At 41.6% G+C, this 15,081-nt stretch overlaps 1 protein-coding gene across 3 annotated transcripts in view; it reads right to left on the bottom strand.

Annotated features, from left to right (window-relative positions):
• The window catches only part of LOC139419477 (cell adhesion molecule 1-like), a 521,843-nt gene that overhangs the window by 90,484 nt on the left and 416,278 nt on the right, over positions 1 to 15,081 (bottom strand). For all 3 annotated transcript variants that reach the window (XM_071169427.1, XM_071169426.1, XM_071169428.1), the window contains exons 5-6: positions 11,859 to 11,996; positions 1,022 to 1,180 (exon numbers count right to left, since the gene is read on the bottom strand). In XM_071169427.1, coding sequence (XP_071025528.1) covers positions 1,022 to 1,180; positions 11,859 to 11,996 — 297 coding nt within the window. The remainder of the gene's footprint in view (positions 1 to 1,021; positions 1,181 to 11,858; positions 11,997 to 15,081) is intronic.

A 15,081-nucleotide genomic window follows, 5' to 3' on the forward strand; every position in this document is an offset into this window, starting at 1 on the left:
GAATTTGTTCTTAACTGACTTGCCTCGATAAATAAAGGTAAAAATAAATATATATACATAATAGGTTGCAATCAAGGAGGCGGGCTTAGCGAAGGGTCAATTGCTGCCATATTGGGGGTCCATGTGAAATTGTGGACATGTCTAATCGTATCCGCTCTGCCTCTTCCATATGTATTCAGCGCAATGTGAAAAAAGCAATTGGATAGGCAGCCTAACCAGGCTCTGCTCAACCAATTGGAGGGGAAGCCCAACCAACCTCGAGCCCTATCTGCTACTGTCATGGGAGAGTGACTAAATGTCATGTCTAGGCAGATTTGGAAAGGTCAGATGGAGCATCCTTTTTTAATTCCTGGACGGAAGCTTTTTACAGAACGGACAAAGCTCCAAGAGTGACTACAAGCACGGCTTAGGTTAACCATGCTACAGCAACACACTACCAATGAGCCATATGTCAAGGTTTGAAAGGAAAGGCAACGTTTTGGAGAAAATATCCTTACCCTTTTGCATAGATAATGGGATCTGAAGCCTAGGTCTTCAGCCAAAAGGCCAAGTCAAGCACTTCAGGGCCTTACCCATTGTATCATAATACCACTACTGCATATTAAACATAGGGCAAATATAAAAATAGTGTATTTTAGCTCCTAATGCAGAGGCAGCTCAAATGCAGGCTGAAGGCCTTGGTCTGTTGTCTGAGTATGGACAAAGGCCTCTGGGATCTTTGTTCAAGGAAAAAGGGGCAAACTTGTGTGTAAAAAATGATGGATAGACTTAAAGTTAAGTCAACATTTGAAGAACAAAATCTAAACAATGTCCCTCACTCAGTAGAATAAGTGTATCTCACATGTCCAGCCCCTTGCCCTGCATAAGTAATTCGTATATAGTTTGCGAGGCACATTACTGTGAAAATAGACAAGATGGCATTTAATCTTATTTTCTAGGTTTGAGTCCCTCAGGAAAGACATTATTAGTGGACAAAGACACTTGGAAGTATCATTTCTCTCAAGTGTTTGCCCATACTCACAATGCACCACCAGGTACGTCAGGGCTTGGAAGTCTTTGACGGCTGGGTGGTCCACGATGCACACCACAGGCACGCCGTCGTCCTCCTTAGTGACGATGAACCTCAGCTGGCTGGTCACAGTAAACATGTGGTCATATGTCTCCTCCACCTTGGATATGCCTGGGAGGGATGACAAAAACAGCCACGTTTAAAACCCTCAAGGTTCTGGGGGGGTTCTACTAAGCCAGGAATCATCAACTAGATTCAGCCGCGGGACGATTTTTTGTTGAGGGTATGGTCGGGGGGGGGAAATAATAAAACATGATAATTTCGCCTCCCGAGTGGCGCAGCGGTCTAAGGCATCGCAGTGCTAGAGGTGTCACTACAGACCCGGGTTCGATTCCAGGTTGATATCTCTAGCTTAAACTCACGGATTTTGATGCCGATTGTTGTATTATGTTAATTAGATTTCCTCGGGGCCACATACATCGCCTCTTGGGGTTAATAGAACTTGTTTATTTTCATAAAATGTAGCTAACGTTCACCTACTCTGCGTCTCACAAAGACACGGAGGTTGGGACCAAAAATCTGAATTTGGATTCATCAATCCAAATGACAGATTTCCACCGGTCTAATGTCCATTGCTCGTGTTTCTTGGCCCAAGTAAGTCTCTTCTTTTTATTGGTGTCCTTTAGTAGTGGTTTCTTTGCAGCAATTCGACCATGAAGGCCTGATTCACAGTCTCCTCTGAACAGTTGACGTTGAGATGTGTCTGTTACTTGAACTCTCTGAAGCATTTATTTGAGCTGCAAATTCTAAGGCTGGTAATTCTAATGAACTTATCCTCTGCAGCAGAGGTAACTCTGGGTCTTCCTTTCCTGTGGTGGTCCTCATGAGAGCCTTTTTTGCATTTTTGCGACTTCACGCTTTTGTGTTTTTTTTGCGACTACACTTTAAGAAACTTTCAAGTCTTAAAGTAATAATGGACTGTTGTTTCTCTTTGCTTATTTGAGCTCTTCTTGCCATAATCTGGACATGGTATTTTACCAAATAGGCTATCTTCTGTATACCACCCCTACCTTGTCACAACACAACTGATTGGCTCAAACTCATTAAGGAAATAAATTCCACAAATTAACTTTTAACAAGGCACACCTGTTAATTTAAATGCATTCCAGGTGACTACCTCATGAATCTGGTTGAGAGAATGCCAAGCATGTGCAAAGCTGTCATCAATGCAAAGGGTGGCTACTTTGAAGAATCTCAAATATAAAATATCTGTTTAACACTTTTTTCGTTACTACATGATTCCATATGTGTTATTTCATAGTTTTGATCTCTTTACTATTATTCTACAATGTAGAAAAACTCTGAAATGAGTAGATGTGTCCAAACTTTTGACTGGTACTGGGAAACTAGTCAGGATCGAGGCAAAGATGAACGGAGCAAAGTACAGTGAAAACCTTGATGAAAACCTGCTCCAGAGCGCTCAGGACCTCAGACTGGGTCGAAGTTTCATCTTCCAAAAGGACAATGACCCTAAGCACACCGCCAAGACAACACATGAGTGGCTTCGGGACAAGTCTCTGAATGCCCTTGAGTGGCCCAGCCAGAGCCCTGACTTGAACCCGATCGAACATCTCTGGAGAGTCCTGAAAATAGCTATGCAACGACGCTCCCCATCCAACCTGACAGCTTGAGAGGCTCTGAAGAGAAGAATGGGAGAAACTCCACAAATACAGGTGTGCCAAGCTTGTAGCGTCATACCCAAGAAGACTTGATGCTGTAATCGCTGCCAAAGGTGCTTCAACAAAGTACTGAGTAAAGGGTCTGAATACTTATGTAAATTTGATATATTTCAGTTTTTTAAATTTGTAATAAATTAGCAACATTCAAAAAAAACGTTTTGCTTTTATCATTATGGGGTATTGTGTCTAGATTGATGAGGGGGAAAAAACAATTTAATCTATTTTACAATAAGGCTATAACGCAACAAAATGTGAAAAAAGTCAAGGGTTCTGAATACTTTCCGAATGCACTGTACTACCCGGCTACCTTCAGACTAGTCGTGTAAGGCTTGTGGGCATCCTAAATGTATGTGTTTGTGAGAGACTAACCTTCCATAGAGGGGTCATATTAATGTGTAGTCCAAACTGTTCGGACACTACAGACAGAAGTTGGCAGATCGGCTGTTCTGACTTCAGACGAAACATGTGACGCTTGTGGGGGTCGTATTCATGAGAGTCTCATCTTTCCATATAGGGGTCATAATAGTTTGTGGACCAAACAGTTTGGACACTACATACGTTTTCGGGATGTCCCATGGTCTGACAAACACCGTTCTAGCTCTGCCACCTTTCAGCGCAGATGCGGAAGGGCGACATCGGTGGATGTAGTGAACTGAGACACAGCCCATGCTAAATTTAAAATTTAAATTGACGGATTTTGATGGGGATTGTTGTATTATGCTAATTAGACGTTGTGTGTGTGTGTGTGTATCATGTTTTCCTATAGGGAAGAAAAACAGCCATGTTTCAACACAAGACCGTAGGAACCTATTGTAAAGCAGTCTTCATCTTTAGACCGCAAGTCATAAATGTAACTGGCCTGTACATAAAATGGTCTTTGGTACTTTTCGTGGAATTCAGTACACCTGAAATATAAATAACTGAAAACCAATAAGCTCCTATAAAAAGCTGGTGTTGTGTAACTATGTGTTCCCACATTGAGTTGGGAGTGGAATACGTTTATTTTGTAACGAAATTGTGACAAAGGGCTACTGTTGTGCTCAAGGCTACGGGGGAAGAGTAGTAATAACTCAGCATAAGGGAGAGAGGCGGCCATTGTGCGTCTCTGAATGGAGTGGCTCTGTGAATGACCTTGTACAGTACAAGTAGGGGAGAGAGAACGGAACATCCTAGAAAATGGTCAATAGAAGGTGAATCAGCTGGAAATTTCTTGCTGTCAAGGGCTGTTGTACTCGTGAGTCACTCAATGGCTGCTGTGTTTTATGAAGGGATTTTGATCCAAAGTAACCCCTGCCAACAGTACACAGCAAGGTGTGAAGTAAGCCTATACACGTACTTTGTTCTGATAACTGGGGTGTTACTACACAACACAGACAACACACTCTCCACATGCTGAATAGGCCAACTTCCTTTCCCCATTGTCCCATTTTGTAATAATATTTGTTATCAAGAGTGTCATGTCAATAAAGCAAATAGAATTTCATTGGATTGAGACGGGGAGGTTGATCAGGGAGAAAGAGCGGGAGAGGGAGAGAGAAAGAACAAGGGGAGGGGAGGAGAGAGGTAGAGGGGAAGAGAAAGGGAGAGGTAGAGACAGACAGGCAGAGGGAGAGGGGGGTGAGGGATAATGCACCTGACAGAGGATTTATTTTCATATACAGTGCCTTCAAAAAGTATTCACACCCCTTGAATTTTTCCACATGTTGTGTTTTACAGTCTGAATTTAAAATGGATTACATTCAGATTTTTGTCACTGGCCTACACACAATACTCCATAATGTAGTGGAATTATGTTTTTTGATAAAAAATTAAAAATAATTAAATGTCTCGAGTCAATAAGTATTCAACCCCTTTGTTATGACAAGCCTACATGAATTCAGGAGTAAAACTTGCTTAACAAGTCACATATTAAGTTGCATGGACTCACTGTGTGTGCAATAACAGTGTTTCACATTATTTCTGAATGACTACCTCATCTCTGTACCCTACACATACAATTATCTGTACGGTCCCTCAGTCGAGCATTGAATTTCAAACACAGATTCAACCAAAGACCAGAGAGGTTTTCCAATGCCACGCAAAGAAGGGCACCTTATTGGTAGATGGGTAAAACATTTAAAAAGCAGATATTGAATATTCCTTTGAGCATGGTGAAGTTATAAATTACTCATTGGATGGAGTACACCCAGTCACTACAAAAATAAAGGCGTCCCTCCTAACTCAGTCGCCGGAGAGGAAGGAAACCACTCAGGGATTTCACCATGAGGCCAATGGTGACTTTAAAACAGTTACAGAGTTTAATGGCTGTGATAGGAGAAAACTGAGGATGGATCAACAACATGGTAGTTACTCCACAATACTAATCTAATTGACAGTGAAAATAAGGAAGCCTGTACAGCAGTCACCAACCAGTCAATCGCGATCAACTGGTTGATCTCCAAGGCATTCCTAGTGATCAACAAACATTTCTGTAAATAGCCTTGCGTTCCTATTATTATTATTTTTTAAATCCCGCACTGTTGGCGGTAGGTGCATTTGATTCAGCAACCCTAGCACCGGGAAGGCAAAGTGTTCCCATTTTTTAACAATTTCATGTGTCTGAAGGTAGAACTCAACCTACCCGGCAGGCCCAGAGCAAATCAAGTGCACCTTTAGGCTTACCACTGGCCAATCAGATAGCTCAGATGACCGTGTCTGCACAGTTTCCTTGAGCCATAGATTGTAAAAAAAGAAGCTGAGAAGTTGATACTGTGAGATTTCAAAAATTTTAAAACCATGACTAGAGAGATTTGATGAATACAGTAAAGAGCTGCTGTTTTTATGAGTAAGCTCATGTTTAAGTTGATATTCAGCACTGTCAACACTAAGCCATAAAATGTGTGTCCTCCCTCCTTACACTTACACTACAACCAGCACTGCAGCTGCATTGAAGGAGTACAGCAAAGTGTTCCAATAATCTTGCGTTCTTATTATTAGAGTCTTGTGTCTTTTTAATATCTGGGAATATTTCACTTTCTCAGGTTATAGGATTAACAACATAATTTGGTGCATGAGGCAGAAATAATGCAGTGCGACTTGAGTTTTGCCATCAGCTGGAAGACTGTGTCCCCGTTTCTCAATGGAGGGAGGGAGAGAGGAGTGACGCTGAGTCGGTAGAGGCAGCCTCACAGCTGCTCCCTCCCCCCCTCAGACTGACCATCAGATGCAGGCCATCAGCCCAGTAGAAAAAGAAAAGCTAACTGTTATGCTCACTCAGCTGTGCCTCAAGTAATACAACAAATTATATATCACCAATGTGATCATATACCACATTTTAAATATAATTTCAAAATGGTCTGAGAAGAACAACATTGGCAGGGCAATTCAGGCATAGAAATATGCAATGAAATGTGTTGGTCCTATAGCCTGCTGCACAAACCTCATTGCTATGGAACTGTTTTTAATTGGAAAATGTTGCATAGGCTTACCTTTAAGTCCTGCTTAAGAAAAATCTGACTCAGAAAGTGATCTTGACTCAAAAAAGGTTGGTGACCACTGCTGCATAGAATACAAATATTCCAAAACATGCATCCTGTTTGCAACAGAGTAATACTGCAAAAAAATGTGGCAAAGCAATTCACTTTTGTCCTGAATGAATACAAAGTGTTTTGGATTTGCCACAAACACTACAACGATGACCGAGTACCACGCTCCATATTTTCAAACATAGTAGTGGCTGCATCATGTTACAGGCATGCTTGTCAAGGACTGGAGAGTTTTTCAGGATGAAAATGAAATGGAATGGAGGAACGGAATGGAGCTAAGCACAGGCAAAATCCTAGAGGAAAACCTGGTTCAGTCTGCGTTCCACCAGACACTGTGAGATGAATTCACCTTTCATCAGGACAACAACCTAAAACACATGGCCAAATGTACACTGGAGTTGTCACCAAGAAGATAGTGAATGTTCCTGAGCGGTCAAGTTACAGTTATGACTATAATCTGCTTGAAAATCTATTGCAAGACCTGAAAATGGTTGCCTAGCAATGATCAACAACCAATTTGACAGAGCTTGAAGAATCTTTTAAAGAATAATGGGCAAATGTTGCACAATCCAGGTGTGGAAAGCTCTTAGAGACTTACCCAGAAAGACTCACAGCTGTAGTCACTGTCAATTATAACAGATATTCTCACTGGGGTTGAATACTTGTCTAATCAAGATACTGTATAATAATGTTTTATATACAGTGGGGCAAAAAAGTATTTAGTCAGCCACCAATTGTGCAAGTTCTCCCACTTAAAAAGACAAGAGAGGCCTGTATTTTTCATCATAGGTACACTTCAACTATGACAGACAAAATGAGAAAAAAAATGCAGAAAATCACATTGTAGGATATTTAATGAATTTATTTGCAAATGATGGTGGAAAATAAGTATTTGGTCAATAAAAGTTTATCTCAATACTTTGTTATATACCCTTTGTTGGCAATGACAGAGGTCAAACGTTTTCTGTAAGTCTTCACAAGGTTTTCACACACTGTTGCTGGTATTTTGGCCCATTCCTCCATGCAGATCTCCTCTAGAGCAGTGATGTTTTGGGGCTGTTACTGGGCAACATGGACTTTCAACTCTCTCCAAAGATTTTCTATGGGGTTGAGATCTGGAGACTGGCTAGGCCACTCCAGGACCTTGAAATGCTTCTTACGAAGCCACTCCTTCGTTGCCCGGGCGGTGTGTTTGGGATCATTGTCATGCTGAAAGACCCAGCCACATTTCATCTTCAATGCCCTTGCTGATAGAAGGAGGTTTTCACTCAAAATCTCACGATACATGGCCCCATTCATTCTTTCCTTTACACGGATCGTCCTGGTCCCTTTGCAGAAAAACAGCCCCAAAGCATGATGTTTCCACCCCCCATGCTTCACAGTAGGTATGGTGTTCTTTGGATGCAACTCAGCATTCTTTGTCCTCCAAACACGACGAGTTGAGTTTTTACCAAAAAGTTATATTTTGGTTTCATCTGACCATATGACATTCTCCCAATCTTCTTCTGGATCATCCAAATGCTCTCTAGCAAACTTCAGACGGGCCTGGACATGTACTGGCTTAAGCAGGGGGACACGTCTGGCACTGCAGGATTTGAGTCCCTGGCGGCGTAGTGTGTTACTGATGGTAGGCTTTGTTACTTTGGTCCCAGCTCTCTGCAGGTCATTCACTAGGTCCCCCGGGTGTGGTTCTGGGATTTTTGCTCACTGTTCTTGTGATCATTTTGACCCCACGGGGTGAGATCTGGCATGGAGCCCCAGATCGAGGTAGATTATCAGTGGTCTTGTATGTCTTCCATTTCCTAATAATTGCTCCCACAGTTGATTTCTTCAAACCAAGCTGCTTACCTGTTGCAGATTCAGTCTTCCCAGCCTGGTGCAGGTCTACAATTTTGTTTCTGGTGTCCTTTGACAGCTCTTTGGTCTTGGCCATAGTGGAGTTTGGAGTGTGACTGTTTGAGGTTGTGGACAGGTGTCTTTTATACTGATAACAAGTTCAAACAGGTGCCATTAATACAGGTAACGCATGGAGGACAGAGGAGACTCTTAAAGAAGAAGTTACAGGTATTTGAGAGCCATAAATCTTGCTTGTTTGTAGGTGACCAAATACTTATTTTCCACCATAATTTGCAAATAAATTTATAAAAAATCCCACAATGTGGTTTTCTCGATTTTTTTTTCTCATTTTGTCTGTCATAGTTGAGGTGTACCTATGATGAAAATTACAGGCCTCTCTCATCTTTTTAAGTGGGAGAACTTGCACTATTGGTGGCTGTCTAAATACTTTTTTGCCCCACTGTATATATATATATATATATATATATATACATAAAAAAAATAAAAAAAAGGTTCACATTTTTATTCCACTTTGACATGACAGATTATTTTGTGTAGATCGTTGACAAAAAATGACAAATAAATGTTAATCCCACTTTGTAACACATCAAAATGTAGAAAAAGGCAAGGGGTGTAAATACTTTCTGAAAGCACTGTAGCTTTGTATTATGAGGATGAAATGGCGAACAGCCTTGTGTGCTGTTGTTCCTCAGCTACAGGTATCTGATGGATATTGAGTTGCCGCTTCACATCCCACCCCGTCACCGCAGAGACAGCTGTCTGTCTGATGGGAAAACGAGTCTTTGTGATAAACAGGGGTGTTACCCCATTTGACAAGCCAAGCGCTGTAGTTTTATTTAAAAGCCAAGCGTTTTAAATAACCAGCTGAGTTAGACCTGAGAAATCAGGTCTAAGGTGAACGTCTGACAAATGATAAAGTGATCAATTTACTACCAGGAGGAAAAGACAGGCAGCAGACACTGGTGTATCTTGACCTAAGGATTTAATTTGATTATCCATACATTTTATTTTATTATTACAGCACAGTAGCTAATTACCAACATGTTGAATATCACTGCACTGTCAACATTATGCAATAACAAACGTGTTGAGCACTTGCTCAATGGAAGAGAGATATGCAAATACCTTTGAATTGGATGATGCGTACTGAATCTTATTTACTTATGAAGATATCATCTTCCCACGGTGATAGCATCTCCGTTTGATAGCCGCAGTCTCAGATGTGGCGCTCGATATTACTCCAACATTATTTTTGGAGTGCTAGTGAACATATTAATGTTAATGAAAAGCTAATTGCTTTTGTAGTCGAATAGTGAAGCTCGGGGTTCAAAATCAAAGCAGAGAGAGTTGATGCACTGTTAATGGCTGCACTTAGCTATTCCTTCAGATGCAGAGCCATTAACAGTCCCCTCTATTTTACATTTGAAAATAATCGTTAATTGTAATTTCAGCACCATTTAAGAGCACGGGGGTACGTGGGGGGCCTGCGTTTGGGGAGAGTGGACTCGGATGTATCAAAGTGCCATAGACATTCCTTGACTACTTGCCTTCAGCAAGTTCAAATATTATTTTATAAATTTGCCAGTCATTCTGGCAGAGTGTGGCAGGGTAATTGAAATCACCCCGGTAATTTTCTTTAGAAGGCTAATGGTCGTGCTCGGCCCCGTCCGTCACTGCCCCCCCCCCCCCCCCCCAGTCTCTCTCCCTCTCATCTCGTCTTGTACAGACAGAATAACCTGTGCTGTTGGAACTCCCATTGTTCCTTGACTTTCATTTCACTCGCACACTTAAGTGCTGGAGATATCTGTGAAAGACAGGATATAAAAGAGGGGGAAATATTAACCACAGCACAAAAATAGCAGGATAAGAGAGAGGACAATAAAGAGGCAGAGTGGGGGAAGGAAGAAGGGAGAGAGAGTGCAAGGGTGAGGGGAGAAAGAGAGGGGGGGGAGAGAGAGAGACACACAGAGAGGGCAAGAGAAGGGATATAATGATAGTAGGATAACTGGGACTTTGCTTTCGGGGGCCGAAATCTTGGTTTACATTCGCGAGCGAGCAGGGTGGGTGTGTAACCTTTAAATGATATTTAAAACATGCCCGATTATCCCTTAAGGTAATTAGGTTTAATTAGAAATAAATCTGCAAGGCGAGGAGCCGGCCGACGCCGAAAGCAATTTGGAGCAGCCGGTGAGTGGCGTGGACTGCGGTGACGCGCTCTTTCCCTTTTGTGACCTCTCACAATTCGTCATTCCATGATTCCCCAATTCGTCATTCGTATCTCCTTGCCTCCTTCTGAACCGTATTAGAGGTCCAAGGTCCCTCCCCTCAGAGGAGGCAGGGAGAGAGGATGCAAAGAAACCAGGAAATATGGCTTGACAAAGAGCCCCTGTCTCTTTTGTCCTCACGTTTCCTGCTTCTCAACCTCCACATTCTGTCCATTCAGTCAGTCAGTCAAACTCCCACTGAACAATGCGGCGTGCCATATTCATCACGTTGATGTGGCAATTAACGGGGGAAACATGGACTCCACTCCACATCGTTCAAGATGACGCAATACTACTTTCAGTGGTGGTTGGCAATAGAAACCCCTTTTAATTACCAAATGAATAGACCACATTACAATAAAAATAGGCAATGGACAAAATGTTTTACACGGCTAGCAGTTAAGTTCAGATCTGTGAACTCTCCTTCACCCTCTGTTTGTTGTCAAGTAACTTTTCTTGTCAACACAGAGAGTAAGGAAGGCTATCATCCACACATTTAGGCCTAGCCAGTGCTATTTAACAACACTGTAGTAGTTACGCTAATGCAGGGAAGGGGAAGTGAAGTGCCGCAGTGTGTGAAGGCTTTTGTTCCTGCCCGGGACTAAAACACCCAATTCACCTAAACCTGGTCTATATTAATTAATGACAACAATTAGTTGATTATGTGAAACAGGTGTGTTAGCGCTGGGCTGGAACTTAAGCCTGCACACACTGCGCACAGTCATCCAGGACCAGAGTCAGCCTACCCTCTACTGGGTAAAAGTGTTTATCGAGTAGATGAAACCAAGGCCTTTACTCCACATTAGGGCTTTGCACCATTCGTGGTTGGTATGAGTGGTATTTGTGGTTGTGACGTGAGTGACGGGCTTTGGGCTCTGCTGAGTAAGAGTTGGAACAGCCCAGGGTCATTCCATTGGCCCAATCTATGGGCCCCCTAATCGCGCAGCTCCTTTTGAAGAGAGGCTTGAAAGCTGTCACTCTGCCAAAAGGCTAGGTGACCACTGAGCCAGCCCATCACTCTAATGGAAGTCATTCAGAGCCATGGGAGTGACCTAATTAGGCTGAGGTGTCGTTGACGTGGGGCGAATTATAAAGAGACGAGTGAAGGAAGGAAGAAGAAAGTTAGAAAGAGAGTGTAGAGGCACCAAGAGATGGGTTAAAGAAAACATCTATGAAGATGATGTGAGGGGTTTTATTATTGAATAAAGCTATGGTCATGAATGTATGACTAAATCATTGGGTAGACTCGTAGGGAATGGAAAGTTATGCATGAACATTAATAGACAACTCTACAATTCATACTGAGTAATTCCCTACAATTACCTTAACCATCGCCCTTTTTATCCCTCTTCATCTGAAAAATCTTGTTTTAAAGAATATTCAGTCTTTCAGTCAGAGTCCAACTGAGTTATAATAGAGAGCTAAAGTGTTTTGGACGTGACGGTGTTGACGGGTGTTAACCTACCTTGGAGCTCTTTGTCTCCCTTCATCCATCTGATTGTGGCGGCGGGCTTGCTGCCCATAGCGGTGCAGGTCATCTCTGTCTCGTTGCCCTCAATCACCTGCCCCTCCCGGGACTCGATGATTGGGTTGCCTGGAGGGACTGGCAGGGGGGACAAATAGACACCGTGTTTAGGGAATGTATGTGGGGCATAAATCACCCTAACAACCAGGAGGTGTCGGGACAGTCCTCCCTCTTAGATGTCTTAACTGTCCATGTGTGGTGGAAGGGCGTTTCATCAGCAATGTGGTGTTGAGGTAGCATGGTGTGATGCCTCTATTGTCATGGGTGTCAAATTATAATATTGGTCCCTCCACATACCAAATAAAATAACTGAATTTTGTTGCAATAGTACTCTATCTGTGAGAGGTTTATGGAAATACTTTGAAATAAATTTAATTGACTACAGTACAGTCATTTTCTTGTAAACAAAAACGTCAGAATGTGCGCAGAGAAGAATGTGCGTGAAAAAGGATTAAGTTATATTTAAGTGCGTGTATCTCAAGTCAGAATCGGCCGCTATCAGCTTTGGCGAAAGGCCTTACACTTAAAAAATGTTTTATCATCCACTTTATAATAAAGCCCATACACTGACTATATGCAGTACACTTCAGGTGTTTGAGGATGCTTTTCCAACCTTCTCTCAACTAGACTCTTCCCATAAACGTGCGAGCTGAGACCACTCACCAATTTTGGATTACATACTTCCAGCTCTCGCTTGCTACCTACTGCCACTCAAAACAGTTTGATGTCATTTGCGCTGATCTACTCCTGCCTTGGCCCAGACACGCAGATTCATGCCTGTGCCAGTCTCCCCATCTCCTCCTTGTGAAAATGTACAAATCACAAACACTCCCCACATCCCGCTGTCAAACTTCATTGCCAAAACGGCATCATTATGTCTAAGTACTTACTCTTGCTTCAAGCACGCTCTGTATGTAGTAACGTCTAATACGCACACAATGTAATTTCCCTTAAATCCTGCTAGGACGCACAATAGAAAACGGGCTGGACACTGGGTTTTGATTGCCGTGGATCTTGGTGTTTCGGTATTGACGTCAAATACTGGTGCTCCCAATTTATAAAAGTTAGGAGCACAAACAAAATTTAGGAGCACAAGAAAATATATTTTTTTTATTGATTGAGATATGCAGGGTGACTGACTTTTGTGGTGATGAATCTTGCCCTGGAGGCAGAACTGAGCAATTTCTGCTAGATGGGCCAGCTGCAAAGTAAAAATGTACTATATCATAGAAATAGTTGAAAACAAACATTTGCTTTTTGGTCTTAACTAAAGGTTAGGCATTAGGGTTAGCAGTGTGATTAAGTTTAGCGTTAACTGTAGGGTTAGGTTTATAATCAGATTTTATGACTTTTCGACTGTGCCGGCTAGTGACCACTCTGCGGAGCTCCCTCCAGGGCAAGATTCATGACACATTTTGTTGTGTTACAAGGTGGGATTAAAATGTATTTATTTGTATTTTTTTGTTAACGATCTACACAAAACACTCTAATGTCAAAGTGGAAGAAAAATTCTAACATTTGTAAAGAATTTCAGAAAAATAAAGCAAATATATCTTGATTACATACGTATACCCCCCCTGAGTCAATACACGTTAGAATCACATTTGGCAGTGATTAAAGCTGTGAGTCTTTCTGCAAAGTCTCTAAGAGCTTTGCCAACCTGGATTGTACAATATTATTTTCAAAATGATTTGATCTCTGACAAGTTGGTTGTAGATCATTACTAGACAGCCATTTTCAAGTGTTGCCATAGATTTTCTAACAGATTTAAGTCAAAACTGTAACTAGGCCACTCAGGAATATTCTATGTTGTTTTGGTAAGCAACTCCAGTGTATATCTGGCCTTCTGTTTTAGGTTATTGTCATGCTGAAAGGTGAACTGGTCTCCCAGTGTCGGCTGGAAAGCAGACTGAACCAGGTTTTCCTCTAGGATTTTGCCTGTGCTTAGCTCCATTACGTTTCATTTTTATCCTGAAAAACTCCTCAGTCCTTATCAATTACAAGCGTACCCATAACATGATGCAGCCAGCACTATTTTTTAAAATATGGAGAGTGGTACTCAGTGATGTGTTTGGCCCAAACATACTTTACTTTAGTACATTATCGCAAACAGGATGCATGTTTTTGAATATTTCTATTAAGTACAGATGTCCTTCTTTTCACTCTGTCATTTAGGTTAGTATTGTGGAATAACTATAATGTTGTTGATCCATCCTCAGTTTTCTCCTATCACAGCCATTAAACTCTGTAACTGTTTTAAAGTCACCATTGGCCTCATGGTGAAATCCCTGAGCGTTTTCCTTCCTCTCCATCAAATAAGTTAGTAAGGACACCTGAATCTTTGTAGTGACTGGGTGTATTGACACACTATCCAAAGTGTAATTAATAACTTCACCATGCTCAAAGGGATATTCAATGTCAGCTTTAAAAAAAATGTTGCCCATCTACCAATAGGTGCCCGTCTTTGAGTGGCATTGGAAAACCTCCCTGGTCTTTGTGGTTTAATCTGTGTTTGCAATTCTCTCGACTGAGGGACCTTACAGATAATTGTATGTGTAGGGTACAGAGGTGAGGTAGTCAGGTTAAACACTACTATCTTCCACAGTGTTGAAGTCCATGCAACTTTTACACCTGAATTTATTTAGGCTTGCTATAACAAAGGGGTTGAATATTTATTGACTCAACACATTTCAGCTTTTAATTTGTAATTAATTTCTAAAAACATAATTCCACTTGGACATTATGGGGTATTGCGTGTAGGACAGTGACACAAAAAGTCAAGGGGTGTGAATACTTTACTTTGAAGTAAGTAGACTGAAGTAAGTAGACAGTAAGTAGACTATATGTATTTTAGCACATTTTGTGCCCTAGAAACTAATTTGTAACCCTGTAAATACAATTGTTTATTATAAAAATACCTGTCATTGAAATTACAAAGTCATTTGTGGAACATTAGGTTTCCACATTGTGTAAAAGCACAATATTGAGATACATTACATCAAAAATTGTACACTGTCTCTTTAAGAACATCAAGTTCGTTAGTGATAACATGCAACAGATCAGTCATTTGGAAGATCTCAATTGCATACTCCTCACATCCCCTCTCCTCGTCTCCTTCTCAAAACACATTGGATGAGAGAGCCAGAGGTCCCTTCCCTCTGAC

This window comes from Oncorhynchus clarkii, chromosome 10 (assembly GCF_045791955.1).
Source record: "Oncorhynchus clarkii lewisi isolate Uvic-CL-2024 chromosome 10, UVic_Ocla_1.0, whole genome shotgun sequence".
Lineage (NCBI taxonomy): Eukaryota > Metazoa > Chordata > Actinopteri > Salmoniformes > Salmonidae > Oncorhynchus > Oncorhynchus clarkii.